The sequence below is a fragment of the Emydura macquarii genome, unplaced genomic scaffold (genome assembly GCF_026122565.2).
Source record: "Emydura macquarii macquarii isolate MOO-44397 ecotype Brisbane River unplaced genomic scaffold, CSIRO-AGI_Emac_v2 contig_3451, whole genome shotgun sequence".
Lineage (NCBI taxonomy): Eukaryota > Metazoa > Chordata > Testudines > Chelidae > Emydura > Emydura macquarii.
In genome coordinates this window covers 1,026,905-1,052,279 of record NW_027133588.1, presented here as the reverse complement: position 1 = coordinate 1,052,279, position 25,375 = coordinate 1,026,905, and the positions used below count along the sequence as shown (strand labels likewise).

Genomic DNA, 25,375 nt, shown 5'->3' with positions numbered 1-25,375 from the left:
TGTATCTGTTTCCCTCATTTAGCTCCTTTCAGCTTTAGACTGTTCCATCTTTAGAAAGGCCAGTGCCTTTACTGATTTACTGGGCACTAGACAGAACGGTTGTGAATCACCTGCACCAGCTCTGTGATGGGCCACAGGGCCGTGGTCTGCTAAAGCTTTGCCCAACAGCAAATGCTTTGCAGAGCAGGATATTCTTGGCTCCACAGAGAGTATATTGCCTGGCTGCAGAGCTATGAAATGGCTCCTTTCAGCCCCCTCTGATATAGGTTGGGGGGGGAGGGGGGGGGTGCATTGCCCTGGTGGTGAGACAAGAACGTTTACAGCTGCTCTGTTCTTTGTGAGGAATATAGCAGTAAGCATTTGCCACTAGCTGAAGCAGGAGGAAAGAGTATTAAAACTAGTACAATTGGAGTGGCAACAATAAATCATGTTAGGTGCACCTGAATGTATGTTTTATTTATAGTTTAAAGCAGTTATTGCCGGGGGGGGGGGGGGGGGGGGGGGGGAAGGAAGTGGTAACCAAACAAAGCTAGAAAAACTAAAAGGGTGGGCTTAGAACAACTTAGCCAATAGCAAACAGGCAGGTTGGGGTGAGAGAAACCTCATTCTAAAACCTGAAGGGAGGGATCAGCACAGCCCAAGTTTTCAAACAGGTCTGTCTTTGATTGACAGATGAGTTTAATGGCTGTAATTGGTCCATACTTATGGACTAATCAGGGAAGTCTTACAGCTGAGTGGTAGATGGGTATGTGAATGGCAAGAATTGAGAAAAGAACTAGTCAGAATAGGCCAGTATCTGTACATAAGGCAGAGAGCCGAGATACACACAGACTTTAAGCCTCTGAGTGGATGGTCATTAGGGGAATCAAAAGCTGAAATATAAGAGCAGAAGTTACAAAGAAGGCAAAGCAGTCAAAAACAGGAGACAGAACAGAGGGATGGAAGACTACGGAAGAAGCAAGTGTGATGACTATCAAGAAACAAATAGACTGAGTATGCCTAGGATAAAGCTGGATGTTTGTATCCATTTGTATACTGTTTTAATGTATAGTTCAAAACTTGTTTTCCCCCTTTTCACCTACCAAAACAAACACTGATTGAGTCAGTCACAGGCAGGCCATTGTCAGGGTGTCTTGAGTCTGATTGTATGGGTAACAATTCTGTGGAAGGAGACACTACTACTAAAGTTCTCTTTAGGAAAAGACTGCCATGGAAGGCACCTCTTTAAATGAGGTACATCTGGAACACAGGTGGACTACCCTTGATCCCCCTCCATGATTCCCCTCAATAAGCACACTACAACTGAATATTTTATTCTTAAACTATTTATTCAAAAAAATCACAACTCAAAGTACACATTCTCCAAAAGGATTGCCACAAATCTGAGAAAAGCATGTAAAAAAGGGGTATAAGTTAAACCAGTTTGCTGTGAGGAAGAGAGTCTGCTGTTGGCAGGGAAAGCTATGCTATCTCAGGCACTTTGAAATTGTAGTTGGGTGACAGTCAACTCCTTTCAGCCTCACACCATTTGCTATTCACCCCTCTCCCCTCCCCCCCCCCCCCCCCCAAAAAAAAATCCCAAAATAGACCTGATGGAGAACTATAATAGGACTCAGTTTAAGGAAACTTGATTCCTCTGTATAATTACGTTTAGCCAGGTTGTCATTTCTCAGAAGCTCAAGCAGTCTATGATGCAGAAGTAACTGCACCATTAACCATGTAACCAAGTTGTTTCTCTGAAGGTCACAAGAGGAGATTTCTTTAACGGACATAGTACTTAAGAATGCCCAGTATTGGAATATCACCCTTCTTGATCCAGATTGAAGCTGAAGTAGATTCTCTGCTTCCTTAGAACTTGCTAGGTGGTTTCTGCCACCCCGTTTGACAGAGGACATTTCCAAGAAAGTTGGAAGTGCCCATCATCTAAGGACAGGTCAACTAAAAGACATGGCCATAGTTATAGTGACTCACACTGACAGGCCATTTCCACATCCCAGGGATGTTTCCACCAAATAAGCTAACTTGGGGCATGAGTCCACCTGGCAGGTGACAGCAAGTCTGGGCTGGTTCTTCTGTATTTGCTCAGACCTACAGAATGGAAGATTACTTTTCCAGAGACAAAACAGTCCTTTCCTCTTAAAGGAAAATAGTATCCTTTGGCCAAAAAGAGTGCCTGGAAGAAGCAGAGAAGGAAGGGGTCCTTACTAGCATGCTGGAAGCTGCCAGTAGCTCTGCCATTTCCTGTTTGGACAAGCCAAGGAGTGAGGTCATGGTTTCCAGGGTCAGAGATGGGAAGCTTTATCTTCGCTCATTAAGGGCTGGTTTGAGAGGCAGTTGCCTAGAGACTGCACTAGTACTTCTACAAGTTAGTCTATGGGGCATTTAAGTTGTCTGATGTCATTTTGTATCTTAGACCAAATGTCTTCTCTGCTCAAGGAACTCTGCTGGTTTTAGCTACGGTCACAAAACTGCCCTTGGTTCAGAGTTACAGAAACCAGGTATTTTGAGCCTCCCAATCACAGCAATGGTCAGAGGATGAAGTTGTCACTGTATCTACACTCAGCAGCAAGCCAAAATTTGAGTAGGAGAAAGTTTAAAATATAACTTTTAAAACATGTCAAATGCATGCTTACAATAAAACTTCCTTATCTCACAGGGGGATTTCTGCTGCAGTCATGAAGAACTGTAGCATTATTCACACTGAATACCCAATCAGAACTCTTGGTAGGTCAAGAGGCCCTTCATCCAGGAGTTATTTCACATTGATAGAAGTCTGCCTCCTCACTTTCCCTTGCAAGGGGCAGCTAGTCCTCAACAAGAAAGTCATGCACAATTTAAACATCACTGATGAATCAGGTCCTGGCTTTAACACAACACTGATGCTCCTCAAAGAGCAACAAGCACTTCTTCCACCAGCAAGTTAGATGGAAGCATTAAGTCCAACTTCCCTCCAGAAGGTGCAAAAATTAACCCAGTTGCAGCTACTTTTGTAGTTCTACAGTGTAGACAGAATTTATTCAGGCTGCAGACAGGGAATTGTCATTTCATACAGCTGAGAAAGTTTGCACCATCCAAGGGATTTCAGAATAATTCATATTTGGAAAGAAGCATGAAATTAGACACCACCACCTTGAGAGTGTGCTTTGAACCTTCCGGTTTCGATAGCAGATTAGAGATTAGGTCCATGAGTCAAGAGGGAGAACTTGTATGTTGCATCTTCACTCTCTGGAAGAGTACTTTGTAGGGGTATATGATCCTCTGCTATCATCCTGCAGTTCAAAGAAAGGAAGTCACCCCCCCTTTAGGTCTGCCCATGCCCTAGAAAGCATCCTCTCCTCCCTCCCGCCCCCCCGAGACTCCTTGGGACCCAGTACTCAGTGACCTTTTGCTACAGAGGCAAGTCTACCTCATGAAGGTTTGGAGGGGAGGGGAGGGGAGGAATATCTCCAGATCTTAGAGGAAAGACATCTTCATGCATGCCTAATGTTTTATGTGGAAAAAGTTACTGTATTCCTACTTTTGTAGTCTAGGCATGGAGCAACTTGCTGGCATTCTGCGCTACATGGAGCTTTACAACCTCTAGCATGGGATCTCAGCGTGGAAGAACCACCACATACCTTTCCAATTAAGGGGATTTGGTAGTAGTCTCCTTCAGCTGGAGAATGGAAGGTTCAGGACACTCTACTATTACTAGCTGATTCTGACGCTGCATTCTGGCTTTCCTACCCACATCCCAGAAAGCAGTGGACTTTGGAAAGCCCAATAAGCAGCAATGCTTTGTGGCACTCCTAGACCACCTGGTGCCTCCCTTGTTGGGGGCTCCTTAGTATAAGGTACCAGGCCCCAGAATACTAATCTAGGCTCCCCTTCGGCATGGAAGTAGAGTAAGGAAACATGCCCACCCCCCACATTACTACTTGCCTCCTCAATGGCAGAACGGAATCCTTGGTTATCCAGTTCAAAGGTCTGTGTCCCTGCTTCAGGGTCTCTCCCACCCTGAATTATAGCCTTGCCGTGCCAGCCAAATATCCCAGAATTCAGATACTAGTCAGGAAAAAAAAGTTACATCATGAGGGGGAAAAAAGGCGAGAGATCTGTGCCAACAGGTTAGCAGGACACACCAGAGACTGGGACATTAGAGCTCTGTTCAGAGCAGCTGTGTCAAACTGCACGCACCATTGTATGGGCCAGCCCATCTAGTGGCTCAGTGGAGCAGCTATTGGACAAGTGTGTCTCACAGCATAGAAATTCTGTACAAAGAAGAACAGTTACCACCTGACAATGGGGTAGTGTGCAATACATGCTACTCTGCTTTACTGCTAGGTGAGCTTCTCTCTAGAAGAGTCAGGAAAGGAGGCTATCCGGGGAAAACAATTGTAGTCTAAGATGTAACATGCATACTGGTCAAAAAAGTGACCAATGTAAGCAGAGCGAAACTACTAAAACTGGTTTTTAGCTCCTTGTTCCTCAAGGCAGATCATCATCTGCTAGAAATGCTCCCCACTGTTCAACCCAGAATGCCTGTGTGTGTGTGTGTGAGAGAATACTCATTATCTGTTAATTAGAAGCCTGGTTACAGGAGTGTTCACACCCAAGTGACTGCAAAGGGTATGAACACAAAGGACTGAAAGATTAGCATTTAGATCCCTCTGACAAAAGGCAGGGTGTGCTTATTAAAGTGTTACTGCCATCTTACCAGTAACGCCATGATGGGAATGGCAATGATAACAAGGCCACACAGGACAATAATTGCCACACCATATCCAGGGAAACTTGGATACACAAAAGGAGGCTCCAGTTGCTCATCTAGAAGAAAGGGAGACTGTTAGGGTATTGCATCATTGCCACTGGCTGTCATCAACAGCCCTGATTCTTGTTTAGGAACACTGCCCTCCACCCCCCTGCCTTCATCCACTGATCACCATAGCTTTACTTTTTGCTAGCTATTTGAATGCAGCACTTTAGAAATTGCACCCATTTCTGCTGGCTCAGCTTCAGAGTTGTCCCCCAGTCTCATGCCTTCCGTCAGCTGCTCACACCTGTATCAGCCTTCCCTCTCCAAGGAGGAGAGGAGTCTCAGCTGGTACATTAGACCCATAATTTGAGCCAATGCCTGTGGGCAGTTTGCAGCAGTGGTGTGGCCAGTTGTAGTGGCCACTAGTAATGCAGAGTTCCACCTTAGGGAGGGGCTCTGAGGCCCCCGGGCAGTGGAAAGCTCGATCAGCTCTTAGTTTTGGGTGGCAGAGGAAGAGGGAAGTAATTGCTGTCTCCCCCCTAAAAGCAGGTAGTGCAAGCCACATGGGGCTGTGGTTCTGCTCCTGAAGTTGAATGCACTGGAGCAGTGAGCTTCAGACTGGCAGTCAGTTCTGCAGCTTCATGTAGCTGCTGTAAGAGGACTTCAGCAGGGTGCTGGTCAAGTTCGAGACATCTAGTATCCCAGCGCCATCCCCCAAGCACTCCTACCTGCCACGGTGAAAGAATATGGATCCACCTGAAAGCCTGACCCAGCCAACGCATCACCTGGACCAACTGAGAGAACAAGGGTCTGCAGGACATCTATACTGGCTGGGGCTGGGGGCTGGAATACGACTTCCCCACGACAGATCAGGGAGCCGCTTCTGTGGAGAGAGCGGCACCAGATCCCAGTGAGGCAGAGGAGCAGTCCTTCAGAGGGCTTCGGGGCTGGCTCTGTTAAGCCCAGGCAGCCTATGGTTTTAATCCAGGGCTGCATCCAAGAATCATTAGATCTTGGACTCCCAATGGTCACAGGCTTCAGGCAGAATGGGAATGAAGATCTGCTGCCTCTTATGGGCAAGGAGCTCCCTTCTAGCCAAGAGGCTCACTGAAGTTTGTGGGAAACTTACTAGGTAGTCACAAGTGACAGCATGAAGCATGCTTTTTGGATCCAGAAGCTATTATGGCAGGGTGGGAGTCTCAATGGATGTAGAGACAAACAGGTGCCACCAGTAGATGCTTTGGTCATCCACTTTCAACTGGCATCTTCCCAATCCTACAGATGCATTTCATGGCCTGCATACCCCAGAAGACTACCTTGTAGGAGGCAAACAGCCTACACAGAAGCAGAGAGTGTTTACGCACAGGATGTCACGAATTACCACTTGCAGGAGGCCTTCGTATTTCCTCAGGGCATGCATCAGCTGGAAGAGTGGATCAGAGTTAGCTGGATATAGTTCCTCTCACAGGTGCAGATCAACAAAATGCATCTTGCGTGGCAGAGGCTGCACAGTAGAACGGCCAACCCCATTCAGACCACGTTCCTCAGCTAGCACCAGGCCCAGGCTTCAGAGTTGCTTCACCCACTGGCTAAGTTAGAATTGTGCCAGCTTGAGCAGGGACAGATGTGGCTGGAGCAACTCAGACGCCTTCGATCTAGGTCAAGCCTGAAGTTCTAGGAGATCCTCACCGAGGGCCCCATATTAGGAAGCCAAAGTGAGTTTTAGAGCACAACACTCCAAAGCCTGATTAAGCACAGCATGCACCAGTGGTGTAGTCATCAGAGCAGTCACATAGCAGACCGTGTGTTTTGCTGTTTAATTGCAGACCCCTTCCCCACCACAACTGCAGCTGAAGCTTTTGCTGTGATGAAGTTTTTAAAACAAAACTGTTGCTCAGTAATGATCACAGGGTAACTAAACAAGGGCAGGCAGATTGTCCTGCAAGAGTCTAGTTTCACGAGAGGGCTTTAGGGGATATTGGAGTGTCTAGAGGTTTGGAGCACCTGCTATGATAACAGCATGCTTGCATTTTATTCCTAGTTAAAGTGCTCCTTCTCCAGCTGATGGAGTGCAGCTGGAGTTCTGATGGGTGAAGTAATCCAAGGCCTAAGTTTACAATTAGGCTGAAGCCTTGAAGGAATGCTTTCTAGATTCCTCCTTTCTGCCCTAGATATCTCAAGGGCGATTCTATAGGGTTGCTTCTCCTTCCCCAGAAGCCACTCAGTTTACACTAGGGTCACTGGCTGGAGAGCGGGTATGCCTACCACATCAGCAAGGTCCCTGGTGAGGTTCTGGTGTGCCACAGAAGAGTGATCCAGCAGTTTCTCATCGACCACCCTGTTGTTGACCAGGAAGGAGATGGGGAAAACCTGCAAGCTAAGCCTTGAATCTGAAGGGAGAGGGAGAGATCAGAGCTAGATAAATATTTGCTTAACGTCCTCTACCAGCCAAGAGGACCAGTGCCAGAGGGAAGGGTACTGACCATCCACAGAGAGAGTTGTCAAGTCTACAGAGTAGTTAACAAGACCCCCCAGTGCTTGCAGAACCTGGCTGACATCAGCATGGGCATGTGTGTCAACGTAGGCTTCACCACTGATCTCCAGGTCACCTTTGATGTCCCTAAGGGAGGAGAGAGTTTTACAGGGCACAAAGATTAAAGCCAGAGGTTTGGAGGATTTCTCTTTACATGTTTAAGCCAGATTTATTCTTTTAGTTATTTGAGTTCTGTTTATAAATTAATGGACTTCAGTAGCATGGGGAAAAATTTGTCTCATGTGGAATCTAAGGTTTTTGTGGGTGAGAGCAGGATAAAAATGCAAGGAAGTGCAGGAGTGGGTAGAAGTCCCATGCAGGGCTGTACTTCAGAGCAGTTGCATCTGAGATTAGAGGATCATACTTACAAAAGCCACTTAAAGGCTGAGTAAGTGCATCACTAGAGGAGGGATGTGGGTTACACTAGAGGCAGACACAATTGAGGAGCTTGGAGCTAAAGCTGGAAGCAGTAGTAGTCTGGTGTCCTACAGACTGCTCCAGACTTTGAGAAGTCTTTCACCACATTGGGACAGGAGGTTGTTCTCATTAAAGGAATGGGACATGCTCATTACTGAATATGGTTAGCACTGCAGCAGAGGCACCTTGGATTGTCACCTCACAGGTCTACCTGTTTGTCTCGATCTGGTTTGGCAAGGACTCCAGCTATCCTGTATGTTCAGCGTTTCTGTACTTAATGGGAGGAGATTGTACTTAGTGTTGGAGTCTTGCCTCCACTTTGCTACTGCCATTCCTTCCACCCCTTCTGCATCAAGGTTGTGTTTAAGTGCACACACAGTGCCAACAGGTGCTCAGAGGATTGCCACTTCATCATGGAAGGCATATCGGGCAGCAAGAGACAATACTAGAGGAGTGACATCTTGTGGCTAGCTAGATTTATTGCAAGATCTCTGTATGCCCTACAAGTCTATTGGTCTCAGGTCTGCTCTCCTGTAGTCAATGGTAGGTGGAAGCTGCTGAACTGTTATTAGGTTCATCTCTTCGAAGCCCCAGAAGAGGCTTTAAGAGCGTCCCCTCCTCTTCCCAACAATGCCCTAAAGCAGTTTAGCCTCGTGCAGTCTAGTGAGACACTTTAGCTCCTTCACTCAGCCTAGCACGCTAGCTGCTGGATTTTAACTGCCAAGCAGTGTCTAGAGCTCTGAAAGGAACCACAGCTTGAGTTGTCCATACCTGAGTCGGCTAAAGAAGACGTTCTTCACTCTGTACAGGGTTCCCAGAGACTGAACCACCTATAGAGAAGAAAGGGGACAATTTGGGTCCCAGATTCTCCAGCCTCCTGCACCCCCATTTTTCTTCTGAAGCTCCCCGTCTGCAGGAACCTTGTTCATAATTCAGTTATTGGTGCTGCTGTGTCCATTCCCTAAATATCTGGTCAAATCCCTTGCAGTCCTGGCTATGCAGCTGAGCTACTGTTTCCTTGCACCCTAGTGGGCCTAGATTGAGACAATAACTAGAACTCTAGTTTATTATCTACAGCTAGCTAGGTCTGGTGTGTGTAGCGCTGTCTTCACTAGCCCCTACTTGCAGGGCACTAAGGCCTCTGCTAGAGTTAGAGAGTCACTCCGCCTTGCAAATTAGTAAGCATCAGCCCCACTTCATAGAAGTCAAGGGGCATACCCTAGGTAACAAGAGAACCCACATTCCCACGCCTTAACCATGAGGTCATCAGTCCCATCTCACAGAGATAGGGAGACACTGCTCCATTGTACTATGAATCATAAGAGCGTTTCCATACCACTTTGTTTAGTCTGTCCAGAGGACCCTGGCCACCCACACCATCGAATGCGGCAATCGAGCCAAGTCTCAGAGCAGTAAATGAGATCAGCAGCTTTTCTGGCTCTAGATTCTCAAGGCTGAAACCTAGAGGAGAGGGAGGCAGAAGGGTTGTGACATTCCTTAGACAGGACATCTGGCTGTTGCTTTATCGCCCTCTCCATCGATGGCCCAATAGCGCTGGTGTGCAAGCACAACTCCAGTACACCTAGTTTTCAAAGCCTGAAGCATAACACCCACCATTTTAAGCTGAAGTAGAGTTTGGCCCTCTTTTGGAAGGGGAGAGCGCACGGGGACCAGCAAATCCTAGCTGGCAGGAGGAATGCTCTCCTGGGATGGAGAGACCCTAGGAAGGGCATGCTACTTGGTATTTTCCTTGAAAGGAAGTGCAGCATAATGTGAAATCTTCCCTTTAACTGTTACTGCAGCAAACAACCCATCCATTGTCATGGGTACACTGTATCAAGAAACATGGCACAGTAACAGTAGACTCCAGAATCCACTGTGTAGGAAGTATTACTTGGGCCAGATGGAGCTCCAACACCCTTTCCCCTCCGCCCCCAGTTGTGATGGGTCACTGAGTGTGCATGGAGATGGCATGTGCCTCCTGCAGGCGGCAGCTGCAAAGCTGCTGTCCCTGTTGCCATCTGGGAATGGGGAGGAGTGGAGGTGGTAGCTCTGTCCTGCTGCTGGGCATTGGTCGTGTTGTAGTGACTCAGGCACTTACCATTTGACCGGACAGACTGGACATCCACTCTCCAGTCAAAGAAGGTGTCCATTTTCTTTCCCGCTTCTGTAACAACTGTACGGATGAGGTCAGAGTTTGTGGGAGCAGGGACATCACCCTGGAATAGAACCTCACTCTCAACAAGGACGGAGCCATTCCTACGAGAGGCCAGGGAGACAGCTAGATTAGAAGTGATCTAGTAGCACGAGGTGTCTGCACAGCACCTGAGAGCATCCTAAGTCACGCAGCCTGGAGTGGCTATTCTAAAGGAACGTCAGTTCAAAGCATAGCCTTGATATGCCTCAATGCCCGAGTCAGCCAATTGCCACCTACTGTCTGTTCTACTGGAACATGAGTTTCTGATCATTGTGTTCCCAGCAGGTTTCTCTCCGGTGACTTAGAGAGTTATCTGGTCTGGACGGGCAGGGAAGGGAGACAGCCTGATCAACATAGGGTTACTCCCCACCTGAGGGGCACTCTTACAGCTAGAAGCTAGTGATGGAATCCGTGCATAGCATGTTTAAAAGCCTTGTATTTCTCAGAGCTAGGTGTTGCCTTCCCCAGAGGTTAAGGTGTGTAGTGCAAGGTACTCACACGAACTGGAGAACGTTTGCTTTGAGAAAGTTCTCATAGTTGGAGAACATCTTGTTTAGCTGGAAATAAGAAAAGCCACTGGTTAAGGACAGATTTTTCACAAACAGCTACTCCACTATGAATAGCGAAGGCTTACTGGAAGCATGGTCAGACTTGTGCAAACAGGCCCAGGTTCCTACAACAGAGCCAGGAAGTGAAGTCAACTACACTGGCTGTTCTTGGGGTGGGGTGTGAAGCAGAGATTCCCTGCTTTCATTTGGAGCAAAGCTAGACTGAGAAGCATAGAGTCAGGAGGCCAGGGATGTCAGGGGGGGTGCATGTCTCATTCATGTGGGTCTGATGGATGAACAGGAAATGCCATCTCAGCATTGCTATGCATGGAACAGAATTTGCCTTACTACAGTCCAAGCATTATAGGTGCCTTACCTCATCCTACAGTGAGGATCATTTGGGGAATAGAGCCCCTTGCTTGCTTATGGACTGTTCATCTGCATTAGTCCAGTGCTGATCATGACCAAAACTAAACTTGTGGCTGGTTCAGTGGTAGGAGAAATATGGGCACTGGATACTCATTAAAAGATACCCATCCACATCAGGCTGGCATTAGTTCACCACCACCTAAGGAATCCTACTTAAAATCCTCGTGGGCTAGGTAGACCTTTCCTCTTAGGAGAAGTAAGGTCATAGCTGACATGGGCTGAAGCTACAAGTAGCTGCTCAGCTGCAGCCTGGCAAATGAAAACCAAGTTAGGTACTAGTAACTTGCTGACTTCTCTAAATTGCACCACTTTCATGAGTTCTACTTACAGTTAGCATCACTTCCTTCTCCAGCTTCCTGTAGTTGTCAGAAGACTTGTTCTTCAGGAGTTGTGTGTAGGCAATTCTACTAAGACGGAACTGCAGAGGTAGGATATGCACAGGCAACAGCAATGCAGGTCCACTCACAGGGGAGAAGCTCAGTGTTGGGACCTTGGGTTTGGGTAGAGTCTGCTTTGAAATGTGACTAGTTTCGATTGTAGCCACATGCTTGGCAGTCACTGCAGCTGTGGTTAAGGTCTTTCTTGCAGCTGTCAGCAGAGTTAATACACGAAGGTCTGTTCTAGCTGTTGAACCATGTTGGGTGGTTAGAAGCAAGTGGGTGGCCAAGTCTGGTGTAGGAGGTCTATGCAATGTTGGTACAGTGGTCTTATTGCAAGGCATCAGCCTAGTTGGCTTTGGTACAGTAGGAGGCTGCAGACCAGGAGTGGCAGAAGTTCTAGTACTAGTCAGCTGGGCAGTTGTCTTTGTTGTGGCTGGAATTCTGGTGGTACTATGAAGGGAAGTCACCACACTAGGTTTGGCTTCAGGGAGTGCCTGTAAAATGGGAGCCTGGGGCCCAGTAGACTGTGTAAAGATTGTACTAGCAAGTAGTGCAGTTGTACGTAATGTTGGTGGTGATGGCAGTGGAGCAGCTGTTCTGTTTTTAACCCATGTAGCATTGGACACAGCTGTGCTTGTGGAGGTCAACCCAAGAGCAGGTGCTGTAGCATTGGAAAGAGACTCAGCAGAGGCCAACCCACTGAAGTTTGCTGCCTTTGTAAACTCATCTGGGACTTTATGCTCTCCCCGAGTCGCTGATGTGGGCTTCCATTCGGATGATGCAGCCGTAGTGGAGGTTACTGGACCACCTGCTGTTGTAATAGACACTGGAGTATGTGCCTTTCCCATAGGGGTTGAGTCAGCAAGCAATGCTATCCCAGTTCTGGCTAGGTACAGGGGAGTGGAATGGGTCACATTTGCATCAGTCTCCATCATGGTACTTGTATCACTACTTGTTTTAGAGGGCAACACAGGGAAGGTCTCATTCTGTAGAGAAGTGGGCACCTTTGGCCCTGGCAGGACGTCTGTCACAGTAGGCAGAGATGTGGTGGAGTAGGAGAAGACCAAGTCAGCTGGGGTGGACAGCCTTCTTCGAATTCCTGGTCTACGGAGTGAAAAGTGCTTGCGTGCTAGTGGAGCTTGTGGCTTTGCTGAACTTGAGTGGGAAAGTAATTCTGTAGTTGCTGACGCTCTGAATGGGGGTTCTGAGGAGCCAGTAGGCGTTTCAGCCACTGCTGCCATCTGCTCTTTAGCAGAGAAGCTCACAGTTTTAGCCAATTCCCTGGAGAGAGTGGCACTAGAGATGTTTGCAGCTGTACTGGCTCCTGAGACACTAGGAGATGTCTCAGGGCAACAAGCGGACGTACTGGACTGGCTTCTAGCGTGTTTGCTAATAGGAAGCATCGAATATGGAGAATAGGCTGCAGTATCTTTAGGCAGGAAGCCATCAGTAGGTTTTACACCAGGCAAGATTGTGGAGGAGGTCAAAGCCTGACTGGTACTAGCAATTGGTGTCTCCCCCAAGCTGGGGGCTCCTCTCATGGATTTCTCAGAGGGAGGAATTGTTAGATCGGTAGGAGAGTGTGTAACAGCTAGTCCAGGAGAACCCTTTTGTTCCCCAGCTGTACTAAGGTCAGCAGACACCCAGGTTGGACAACTCGTGGAATCGGAACCAGCACATGCCATTTCAGTAGTGGGCTCTGTCAGTGTGTGACCCAGCTGCACTGTTGTCAGGTTTCTCTCTGTAGAGGAAGTTCTGGCAGTCTCTGCTTCAAGTCTGAGATGGTCAAGGGGATGTGTGGCTGCAGAAAGACCAATTCCAGATGCAACTGAAGTGAAAGCCTCTGTGACTGCTCCAGCCAGCTGAGTGCTATCACTGACCGGAGCTTCAGTGAGCTTGTCAGAGCTAGTTACCAGTCTAGGAGGGACGCCAGAGAGGACGGTGTGTTCAGAAGATGCCTCAGGAGAGGTCGCTTCCAGCGACAGAGAACTTGGCATGTCAAGGTCAGCTGGAACCTTGGGTGAGCCTGGTAAACGAGTAGCCAGAACTAGCGGATGGCCCGGCCCAGCAGTGGCTAGCTTGGGAACAAAGGGTACATGTGCCCTGGTTCCTCTGTGTCCAGACAGAGCAGTCAGGGGATCGCTCCCTGCAGCACTCCGTGAAGGAAGCCCAGATGACACTGCTACTGAACTTGCATGCACCTCACCTGCAAGCGGGGAGGCTGGAGCACCAGAGAAGGGAGGAGCCGGTGCAGTCGTGCTGACAGGTACAGGTAGTGCTGGCCAACTAGTCGACTCGCTAACAGCAGGGGTGACAGCAATCAGCACAGCCGCGGACAGCATTGCCCTAGTTGCTGCCCCTTCAGTGGGGCCTGCTGGTGTGTTCGGTACAGCCATGGGCCCAGGCCAGGGGCGTTCTGTGGAGTGGCTCAGGTCACCCACGTGTAGTGGGGCAGAAGCAGAGGTGCTGGCCGTTAGTTTGACAGAGGCTAGTTTTGCCATAGCTGCTGTAGCTGGGAGCGGGTGGGTGGATTGGGGCATGCTAGCAAGAAACGGACTCTGTGAGAGTTCAGTCACAGGTAGTTCAGAGGGACGGTGTTCCTGGCTGGGCATTGTTACACTGGGGAATGCAGCCAAGTAGCTGCCTCCTGAAGGAGGGACTGGGGTATGAGAGGGCTCCATCCCAGGGACAGTACGGAGCCACACTGGCTCCATAGTGTCATGAGCAGCCACATCACTTGATACGGGGGAGGAACCTGGCCACCTAGGGGTCAGTTCTGCAGGGCCAGAGCTCGTTACTTCCAGCAGAGGCATGGACTCTGGGAAGTCGGTACTCACGGTTAAGTTATACGGTGTGGCAGCCACCGCTGGGCTGGCTGGCACAGCCCAATTTGTGCTGAGTGACATTAAGAAGGAAGGCACTTTGCTAGCACTATGTGTCTGAGAAGGGGAGCCCAGAAGTTTAGGCAAGACACTCATGGGACTAGTTTTAGTGGCTCTCTGATCTAGGCTAGTGCTGGGAGCCATTAATGTGGCAGAGCGGGTCATTTTATACAGCCCCCAGGCCTCACTAGCAAGGCTTTCAGTAGCAGCTTGTTGCGTCAAGCCCGAGCTTGGCCTTGAATGAGCAATAGATGCAGCATCTGGAGATGCTTTTAGAGGCTGTGCAGATGCATTGGGAGCCAAGTGCAAGAAGCCAGCGTCTGTCGTGAGTGATTCTGCTTGGGACAGAGTTGCAGGTACCACTGCAGGGTAATTAAAGTCTATTGCTCCAACATCCACAGCTTTGGTCACTGGTTTTGATGCATGTGGGGAGGACAACAGTTCAGCTGAGGATGCCTGTAGCCCCTTGGGGGAAAGCTTAGAAGAGAAGCCTGTAATTTTAGCTAATGCACCAAGACCCAGAGACGTGTCAAGTCTCAGAGTATTAGAACCGGTGCCATCTTTATCCTTGCCAGCTCCAGATTTATAATGCAGGCTCCCTTTCCCATCAAGCTGGAATGAAAGAAGTGTAGAAATCTGCCTTAAATCCCCTGGAAGCCAAAGGGAATGAGTTAGCTGGTCTGTGGTGCCTACAGAGTCTGCCCGTAAGGTTCTAGCATGGGGCGTCTCCCCAGCAGCATGCAAGCCAGTTTGCCCTTGTACGAAGTGGTTTAGTATGTAGCGGTTGGATTTCAAGATGCCACTGGTAGCATTGCGGGATAGTAACAAGTCAGGCAGCGAGGGTGAAGATGCAGGCACAAGGCCAAGAGGATTCTGGCCAGGAGTAACTGAAGACCCTTCATTGTATGCAATGGTGCTAACAAGGAAGCAGGTGACCAGAGCCAGGATGATTTGCCATCTATGCCTTTTGGCAACAGTCACTAAGGCAGCAGCAGGGCATGGGGTTACTCTCCTGGCTCCTTTCCTCCCTCTTGAGGAAGCCATTGTAGTCTCTTGCCCTGAAGACTCGTCCATATTTGGCGGTCCTGCCCCATGATTTATCATGGGCAATCTCATCCTGGCAGCTCAGCTGTGAAGAATTAGGAGGAGATGTAGTAGTTGTTTTAGTCCTACCCAATTAAGTTAGCAGCTACTTTGATACTTCAAATCCTCATGCCCCCAAGGGATGCATTAGCCCACCTGCAAACAGAAGACTAAAAACCAAGCCCTTAAATAACTTGTGACAGACTGACACTCAGAAGGTTTAACCAATGAGTTCCTTGCTCTTTAATAGTCAAGCTATACAGTTTGTTTTCCATGGCTACCCCGCCCTAAAAGGGCACCATTTTTCAGCCAAGACTTTTGTATGTCAGTTTCAAACCAAGCAGTTCAACTAATCCCAGCTGTAGTAGGTGAACAGTTTTTCCTCCAACACTGGAGAGACAGACACTGTTCTAGCCTAGTGCTGCTTTTCTTTTAAATGGCCAGCTCTGACAGCAGCCAAGAAAAAGCCAGAGACTCCTCTCAATCTCCCACCACACTCTTATTGCAGTAGCAATTGTCTTTTGAGTGTACTTCACACAGCTGGCTCTTAAATAGGAGTGTTACAGTTTTAAACGTGTTCCCTGAACTACTTAAAGCCATGTTTAGATGGGACACCAAAAGATGCAACAGAGCAGAATGCAAGTACTGGGAGAGATTAGGGAACCCCAGGACTAGGGAAGGGCCTCAATCTTGTAGGCCAGATACCTTTTTCCCCAGTCCTCTTACTCCAGATCACTGCTACACATGGAATGCTATACGCTGGAGGGGATGGGAGAGCAAGGAAGTGTCTCAAAACCCATGCATTTTCCCCTCCTTGTTACAGAAACTGACCCCTTGTTCTTATGGTGCCCTGACATGGAGGTAGGAAGGAGAGGGACATGGAGCAGTTTGCTAAGGACACTATGGCACTCCACCTGATCACTCAGAGCTTGTCAGCTACAGCCAATCTGTAAGCTCAATAGGGAAGCCTGAAACCCAGGAGCCATGAAGATGATTCTACACTAAGTAGTCACTTTAAGAGCATTAGCAACTTCTACCCACCTTCCAATGGCACCACCATCACAAGGGAAAGACTCTACAGAGTGGTCACTAGAGGGGCTGAGGAAAGGAGGGGTGCCTATGCCACACTGGAGGCCAAGCCCTGATTAGAGGCCCCTCTAGGCTACACCTAGTCTACCACCTCACATACACCTACTTGTGCTAGCTACCTGCTCACAGGGTTGTACTGGACATGGCTAAGCTGTGGTGCCACTGCCCATTCTACTACAGCTAGACAACAGTAGTGAATGAAAGATGGGATACAAACTAGGGGTGTGTAGTAGACCTAGCACTTCAGTATGCTAAGCGCCCACCAGCCCCCACAGCTACAACAGGGCCTGCAATTATATACCCCTAACCTCAGGCTAAGCCTTTGTCCTGAAGGTTTGTGAAGCGGGTCTAATGCAAAGGCAGAAGCATGCCTGGTAGTCACAGCACCTTTAGAGCCAATGAAGCATTTCCAGCTAGTGGAAGACACTCCGGGCAAGTTGGCCCCACAGCACCATTGGTGTTAACAACCCTGCTGCTTTACTAATTGACTTATTAATAGAGGAAAGTTAAGTTGAGACCACAGGGCAGAATCCTAGCCATTCCTAGTTACAGTCATAGGAGACATGATCACACAAGGAGAGAAGTATAGACATGCAATAGGCATTCTAGACTAGGGTTAACAGATGGACCAGCATGAGGAAGCCTACAACTGGATTGCCATGCCCAACAGTCCTAGTCAAGACAAAGCAGCCCCCTCCAAAGGGCCAGGGCCACCACCACAGGAGGCATACACAGGAGGGGGAAGATCAGCAATAGGCCTCTCAATACCTAGCTGCTAGTTCTCAGAGCTGTTTTCTACAGCACTTGTAGGACTCTAGCTTATTTTTCTAGTAGAGCTTTTATATATACACAGCTTCTTCCCCACCACTTTATATGCACCTTTAGTACACAAGTATCAAGCAGATTAAACACAAGCACGGGCAAAAAAAAAAATCAAGGTCAGGTTTAGCTAGCTTTTTACCTCTCTGTAAGCATACCTGGATACTCCTATGGTTTCTCTGATCTCAGGTCTCCTCACCAAGCCTCTTATATGCAGCCAGTTAAGTTAGCTGCCTCAGACAACAGTGGCACCACACAGGTATTTGCTATATAGGGTCAGGGGAACAGCTAGCAATTGTTTCCCTATGGCATGAGAATCATCCTACATGAAATGAGCACCACAACCCCATTAGCCACTCAAGCACCATGAGCCACACCAGACTGACATTAAAGCTACCCCCATTAAGGATCTAGTTTCATCTACAGCCAGCCTACCCACACCAGGTCCATCTTTGCAAGAAGGCAATACCACTTTCAGAGTGAAAACCCCCTCCCAAACAACTATTCACCCAGTCCCCTTAACCAAGGGCACTGATAGTTAACAAACCCCTAACTAGTCTTACCTTGGAGCTACTGACCAATCACCCACACAGAGAGGAAGGATACACAGCAGCAGAGCATAGGCCTGCTCTTTTATTTCATTGGCACTGAGTTAGGAGGGGCTAGGTGTGCGAGGCAGGAAATACCTATTGAGTCCCAGATGGCCAGGTTCCTCGTTAACCCACTTTGCACCTCCCCATGTGACATCTCTCCCAACCAGAATAAGGGGGAGGAGGGTGGAATCCAGGGTTTCCTGTGATGCTTTGGCTACAGGCATTGGGAAGTGCATAGTCAGCCTTTGCTGGTCCTGAATGTTTGTTGTGTTCCTCCAACCCACCTCCCCCAAAACACAACTCATGTGCCTTAGAATGGCCCTTTTGCCTGGACAGGCCTTCAATATGAAGTTGCTATAGAGTGTGGGTAGGAGGGAAACGTCAGCTGGCCTCTCTAACTACAAAAGGGAGGAGGTGGCTGGATTGTGAAGGCAGCAACAGATTGATACTCCCTCACTATCTATTGCTTGAAGAGCTGTAAAGATAGAATTAGGATCAATCCCAGCTGCCTGGGCAGGGAAACAGGTCTAGTAGAAGATTAAAAGAGCTAGCTTAAAACAAGCTGGTCATATGGCTCAGTAGCTTGAGAGAGGTGTTTAGAGTTTTGCATTAGTAGGTCACAAGTTTGTGCCCAGAGTAGGTCAGTTATGAGATCGAGGTGTATCCTGTCAGTGTTTGAAAGGTTGTTAGGATGAAAGAATTTTTGAAGCAACAGGGCAAAAATGTTGTTAAGACATCAGATTGTGCCTCTAAACTCAGGCTGGTTAAGAGCTGTTCAGAAGCTCACGTGAAATGGGTCTGGCTCCTACTGGACATATGACCAAGTTAACACTACTGCCATTCTGACTGGCCCCATTCTTGGCACTTTTAGCAGGAAAATCAAGGACTGAATGGCCAGTGAGCTACCCACTCAACCCTACAGGTGGTTGCTCCAAATGTTATGGTAGATGGGTGGGGAAAATTTGTGAGACAGCTGCCCTCTTGACAAACACACCAAGGACTGAACTTGGGACTGGCAGTGCTAAAAAGCATGAGCCATCATAGTCACCCCCCACAGCTGTAGCAGAATCATAGGCTCTGGGGACCACCACAGAGGGGGATATAGAATACACACAGCAGTGGATTACATTTGCTCTACTCTGACCTGTCCTAGCGCTAAAGAGAGGTATTTGGTCTCTAGAAGTACCAAGCCAGCATACTTCTTGAGAATTTGCATTCATATTTCCCCACAGGGGATTGTTTTAGCACAGTCCCTGCCGTCTCTAGTAGCTTGTCCGGTGAACTGAACTGGAATTTTATATGAGCTCATGGAACAGCTCTTCTATTGGCCAGGATGCCCTTTAAGAGAGCATCTAGTTAGACAACTATAAGATCTGGAGAGCAAGACTTACAGCTACCCAACCTCCTCTTGTTCCTCTACTATGAGCCTGTTTCCCTAGCTCAACTATACCATTTAAAAATATTTTTCAGTACTTTACAGCAAAACACGGTTGTTTGTTAAATGTTCACATGGCTCCAATGGCTGGGTATATAAGCTACTGGCTACAGCACAAACCAGTGCAATCAGCATCTTACTCCTGGCTGACCCAAATTTCTCATCTGACCCTGGATAAGTCAGTCAATCTCTGTGCCTCAGCTTCCTGAATTGTACGGGGGTGGGGAATAACAATGCAGAGCTTTCGTGAAGCCTAATTCATTAGTGTTTGTAAAACACATTTGAGATCAAAGGCACTATCGCTCTACAAGATGTTATTATAAGCACCACTTCTTTCTAGGTGTATATATTGCATGACATTTTAAATGGAAGTGGATTTGTTTCTTTCATTACTGGCGGGTGTCACAGGATCTGAGAGTGATGCTGTTGTATACAAACAACGTGGGAGCCCAATGTCAGAAACTCTCATTTGAATTATAGTGCTTTGGCAAACTGAAACATTAATGTGCTGGTTAACGATTAGTGCTACCTTTCGTATTACATGGTAATGCTGTGCTGCTGCTGCTGTCATTCTTAAAACAGGTGTGGAAGGTCAGGGTCTCATAAAACCCCACTTTCTGCTTATGAGATGTGAGCGCCCCAAGGGACTTACTCTGCTTAGGTTCTTTTAAATCTCTCTGTATCAGATGGAGTACAGGAGGCATGAGGAGATATGGTTTGTTCTCAGCTACCTCTGGGAAGATAAACAGCCAGAATAAAAAATCATTGCTTTTCAATGTATCTGACTTCCGTGGGCTCCTGCTATAACTCCACCAGCCACAAAGAATGCAACAATCACAGCGTTGGGACTGACTTCCATAGGGGAAGAGAGAAAACGCCTCCTCAGTGGAGCCCTTGCACTGAAAGTGCCGATGCCATGGGGAATTAAAATTACCACACAAATAAAGGTTGTGTTAGCTACTAGGAAGTCTTTGCTGACCAATTACCCCATTAATATAGTGGATTCGTGTTCAAAATCACACAGATGGAGCTGGATGGAGTCAGTGCCACAGACACACCCTAGGCCTACTCCCCCTTTCTCTGCCACCTCAGCTTGTAATAGCTCTTTCCAGCTGTCGTAAAGAAATGCTGGTTGAAATATGTCGCTCATAGTAATGAGCTGACAGTTCTCTAGAGATATTGGGCCCTTCGCAGAGGATGGGATGGATTAAATGGCTTCGCGGCGACAGAGATGGCACTGAATCAGGAGTTTCTTTGGTCTACGGCTGAGACTGGCCCAGTCTGCTACTTCCTCCACAAAGCTCTGGATTTCCTGCCACACTGGGCAAATTTCCCTCTCATGGCTGACCCTTTTGCTGGGGCAGGCTCTCACTGCGAAGGAAGGAGTTGAACTCTTCCAGTAGTTAGCAGAAGGCTGCATACAAGCACTGTCTTAAAATCTACCATACGTTAGGAAACCTCCAAGCATAGAGGCTAAGGGGCATGGGCTAATCTGTGTTAGGGCCCAATAGCTAGGGCAGAGGTCTTCAAACTGTGGGCACACCCCTGTGGAGGGGTGCAGAGGAACGCTTGGGGGGGGAGGGGCACGGCCGGGCCCTGGGCCAGCCCCCAAGCGGGGTGGTGGTGGTGAGGAGAGAACACCCCCCAGCCCCATTCTGCCCCGAGTTCTGTTCCGGGCCTGGCCACGACCTTCAGCCCCAGTTCAGCCTCGGTGCGCAGCCCCCCCTCAGCCCTGGTTGTGGTTTGGTGTCCAGTCATGTTCTCAACACCCAGGCTGCAGCCTTGCAACCAGGCCCCTGACCCTTTGGCCTACTATGGCCCCCGGCCCTGACTACAGGCCCCTGACCATGGCCCTGCTCCCAGCCCCAGTTGGGGGGGAGGCGGAGACAGGGATAAAGGGGGGCATTGGGTAAAAAGTTTAGGAACCACTGAGCTAGGGGATTACTTAGCTATAAAATAAGGTATCATGGCAGAGGTAGGTGTGGATCCAGTTCATCATATAGGAGAGGGTCAGGTCTCAGTTGTATAAATGGAATTGCTTGGGGGCCCCAGGCCTGGAATAACAGTGTGTGTTATCATGACTGGGGCTGTGGGTGGGTTGCAATTGGGTTTGCTCTTTGACTATCTACAGGAGCAGAAGCCAGACTAAAAATAACTGATGTTTAGCTGATGTGGCCACCCTGGGTTCCTTTTTCTGGCCCTACTGAAACCCCAGGGCTTCAGACGAGACAAGATAAAACAAAGCCTTTTGGACTGATTGTAACAGCATGAGGGGAATCTCAGCCGCATAAGCACACTAAGTCAGCACACAAACAGCAGCTCTCGTGGAGGGGCAGCGTCACTCTCAAGTCGCCTGGGCCTAGACCCCTCACCCAGCACCTTGGTCTTGTTAAAGCTGCGTCCAGCTGTTACAAAGAAATTTCAGTTGAAATATTTTGCTCAGAGTATTTGGTTGACAGTATTTTAAACAACTTGGCCATTGGCTATTGAAAGATGCAGTGGATGGGACGGATTAAACTGGATTAAATCAGGCAATGGAGAAGAAGTGGTGTCACATGGACATTTTGCATCAAGCCCCCTGCTGGTCCTGATCTATATGTTGTAAGATAAAACCTCAGCAGGATACCATGTGTGGGGGGATCTGAAGTGGCTGACAACTTGGGACTTTATTCCTGCTCTCATGCAGGTGATGGTTAGTATGCATGCTCATCTCTCTGGACACCGCCAAGAAAAAAACATCGAACTCAACTGGTGTTGCAGTGGCCTCCAGTGGAGAGTGAATGAGAGAGTGCCACGGCACGGGAGGGATACCATCCTTTTCAACTTGGCATTGGCTTAAATGCCTTGCATGGCAGCAGCATACACTGGGCCAGGTTCAACTTTGCCAAAGTATCTGTTTCAGACTGCAGCCACGCTGAATGCAGAGAAAGGGTTGATCTAAGATAAGCTCAGTGATTCACACACAGCTTTGATAACACTCTTTCATCCCCGCGATTTATCATGGCACTGCCCCAACAGAATGCCTACGGCACTCCAAAAGCATTTCATTGCCTCCTTTCCCACCTCATTTAAACCATTCTTCTTTCTGTTACATGCTGTCTGCTGGCTGACTGCTGAAATTGGAAGGGAACCGTAAACTGCTCCAGTGGGAACTGCAGTGAGGATTAGTGAGTATTTTAGAACAAGAATTCAAAAGTGACACTGGTCACATACTCAAGTCTCCCACAAGCCTTGCAGAATTTGAAAGGACAGTTTCTTTCATTTCTACAGGCACATTAATGCTCATGTCACTCCCATAGTAGAGAGCCACCTTGCTTGGGCAGCACCATAGGCTATTTAATGGGTGCCACAGTGAGAGAGCACTTTTTGTCCCAGGCCCACCATTCAGTCACATCTGTGCCATAGGCCTGGTCTACACTGGCAACTTAGGTCGACTTAAAGTCACTTAAGTCGACTTAATTACACCCGCGTCTACACTGGCACCACTCTTAATTATAATTAAGGTGCCTGTAAAATCAACTTAATAAGACCACCTCCGCAAGTGGCGTAGCACCCAATTCGAATTTGTTAAATCGATTTAGTGTTAGTGTAGACACGTTAGTGACAGAGACACAAGAGAGATCTGTTGAAGAGGGAAGACCAAGTAGTTTTTAGGGGTAAGACATCAGTATGAACTGCAACTGCTTGTCCAGCTCCATTAAGCACATGGTGAAGGAAAGCCCTTATTTCAGATGCCATAGCTCTGTTTCATCTGGAGTCAGACCACATCTTCCATCCTCTGACACTCATGGCAGAGGGTTATTTAAGGGCTTGTCTACATCAGTGGCTTTCAACCCTATGGTCTGCAACCCCTGGGAATCCGCAGACTATGTCTAAGATTTCCAAAGGGATCTGCACCTCCATTTGAATATTTTAGGGGTCTGCAAATGAAAAAAAAGGTTGAAAACCACCGGTCCACATGAACAATTAGACCATGGTGAGCTGGGGTGTGAATCAACCCTGCAGTAACCTGCCATGATCCAACTGTCTGTGCATCTGGGCACACCCTGCTGATAAGCACACAAGAATGACTATGTTGGGTCAGACCAATGGTCCATCCAGCCCAGCATCCTGTCTTCTAACAGTGGACAGTGCCAGATGCTTCAGAAGGAACATTCCGGACAATTTATCAAGCGTCCATCCCTTGTCGCCCGATCCCAACTTCTGGCAGTCAGACGTTGACGCTTCCAGCGTTAGGTCAACATAAGTTGCCTTACATTGACCTAACTGTAATGTAGCCCAGGCCTTTGTTTCCTGTCTTTACCAGGTTATTGATCCATGAGAGACCTTCCCTCTTATCCCATTACTGCCTCCTTTGCGTAAGAGCCTTGGGTGAGGGACCTTGTCAGTGCACCTTACCAGTTCATGAGTGGGCTTTGATCTAGTCCTCTTTGAAACAGGACTGTCTCCACGTGTTCTTACGAATTGTTCGCCCATGTCTGATTGTGCATACTGAGTTAGACCACAGCAGACTAGAACAGGGTAATTCACCCTCGAGCTTGCTGTACTCTTGTGTGCGTCAACAAACCCTTAGTGCTTCTGCCAGGGCCTCTCTGCCTTGCCTTTTTCAGCAGCATAGAGCTGACAGAACCCAGGGCTGCCGCTTTCCGTCAACACCAGCAGCGACGCCTTGATTTTTAGAAGCTGGTGTGGGCTAGTGTAGCCAGTATGGGTAGAGGGGGAGGGGTGTGTGTGTGGGGAGGTGTGTGTTAGGGAGAAAGATGTGGAGGACTGCACATCCACTCTCCGTAGATGAGAACTGTATGGAGCTGGGTCTACTCCCCCTCTATGGACTAGACCAAGGGAGGGACCAGAACTCTGGCATGAGGAACGAGCTCTTCATTCGACAGTGAGAGAAAGATCAGGGGACAGATTCTGTGTGGCACATACTAGGTGGCATCGTGCAGAAGGAGCAATTCAGAGGCAAGGCTTTATCCAGGTGCATATGGGCTATTCTCATGCCCCTCTTCCCAACCCGAGCATCCCCCCTACACTGAAGGCAGTGAGGGGGCAGTGGAGGGCCAGAGACAGTGGTGTTAGGTTAGCATGTACTACATTGTATGGGTATACAGCCTAGTGGTTATAAGAGCTAACTCAGCCTATGTTTTTCCCAGAGTTCTGTTCACGCAGGCTAAGCTACTTCCCACAATAACCTGCAAAGTACAACCCAGCATTTGGCGTAAGTATATAGGAAACTTGCCAAAATCAAGATAAATTTGTTCTACATTTTACTAGACATTAGGGAGGTACCTTCATGGACCAGTAATTGCAATGCTAATATGTAAACAGAGATAAGGAAGGTAAAGGTACAGAACAACAAGTTAAGGAACTGAGCTGAACTGATGGGTTGGATTTTGGTGACATGTGAAGAGTTTTGTAACTTGTAAAATCATCCTATCAGTACTCTAAGCTGAAATGTGTAACTTTGGGAGCGTGCCCTCTGCAGAAGGTGAAGGTAACGTTGCATGAGATGGTTTCCCACAGACTGGTGTCGTACTGAACCTTTGTCCTGTACTATATTATTATTATTGGCTTTTAGCCATAAACCTGCCTGATACTGGTTATTTGGTCACTTGAGTTCATTTCAGATCAAACCAAACTGTGGTCAAGCAATTGACTATATAACTGATCAACAGTGGCCTTGTGCTGTTCTTGTGCCAGGGGAATTCTCCCCTGGCCCCATGCAGCACTTTTACATCCTCTCTGTACCTCAGGAGCAGCATATAAGAGTTGGAGGCTGAACGTGGAGTCCTGTGCCATGTTCACCTCCTCCCCACACCTCCTGTAAGAACACAGATGTGAGGGTCAACAGCTGTGGAGTAGCAGTGGTTGAGGTCCAGCTGGACTAAGTGCAGCTTGATTCTCTGCAATGAGTTTTTCCAAAAAGGGGTGGAGGCAAAAGTGCCTGCATAAGAAAGAACCAGTCATCACTGAAAGGCAGACCATGATAGCGTACATCTTCTTCTGCTCTTACTGCAATCAAAACCAGAACACCCTTCTCATTCAATAAAAGCAGGATAAAACTCCAAAGGCAGCTTTGTTTGTGTCTGTGAAAAAAGACAAAATATCAAATACAGGCTCAAATCCTGCATGTTTGATTACAGGAACAATCCCACTGAAGCAAAACAGGATTTAGCCTAGGCCACATACGCTAATTTATGGGGCATTGAACTGGGCTTCTGGGGATGTGCGTATT

General features: G+C 48.1%; 1 protein-coding gene across 3 annotated transcripts; it reads right to left on the bottom strand.

Annotated features, from left to right (window-relative positions):
• Positions 1–1,307: 1,307 nt before the first annotated feature.
• LOC137144350 (uncharacterized) lies at positions 1,308–17,778 on the bottom strand. 3 transcript variants are annotated; one of them, XM_067534587.1, is made up of 13 exons: positions 17,676–17,778; positions 11,188–15,250; positions 10,381–10,439; positions 9,787–9,944; positions 9,022–9,146; positions 8,457–8,515; positions 7,219–7,355; positions 7,001–7,125; positions 6,100–6,158; positions 5,464–5,618; positions 4,697–4,806; positions 3,922–4,044; positions 1,308–3,269 (listed from the first exon to the last, which is right to left on the bottom strand). In XM_067534587.1, the coding sequence occupies exons 2-13, from the start codon at positions 15,235–15,237 to the stop codon at positions 3,219–3,221; spliced, it is 5,211 nt and encodes a 1,736-aa protein (XP_067390688.1). In that variant the 5' UTR covers positions 15,238–15,250; positions 17,676–17,778; the 3' UTR covers positions 1,308–3,218. The 3 variants fall into 3 exon arrangements, with proteins under 3 accessions (XP_067390688.1, XP_067390689.1, XP_067390690.1); XM_067534588.1 differs by lacking the exon at positions 17,676–17,778 and adding an exon at positions 17,271–17,369; XM_067534589.1 differs by lacking the exon at positions 17,676–17,778 and adding an exon at positions 16,246–16,362.
• Between the last annotated feature and the right edge of the window lie 7,597 nt (positions 17,779–25,375).

Bases quoted from the DNA above. Each gene is read 5' to 3' on its own strand.
- LOC137144350 (XM_067534587.1), bottom strand. From the start codon at position 15,237: ATGAGATTGCCCATGATAAATCATGGGGCAGGACCGCCAAATATGGAC. The intron at 10,440-11,187 runs GTAAGTAGAACT...TCTTATTTCCAG, and splicing joins AGAAGGAAGTGATGCTAACT to CTAAACAAGATGTTCTCCAA. The intron at 6,159-7,000 runs GTAGGCATACCC...CCACTCTTCCAG, and splicing joins CCAGGGACCTTGCTGATGTG to CTGATGCATGCCCTGAGGAA.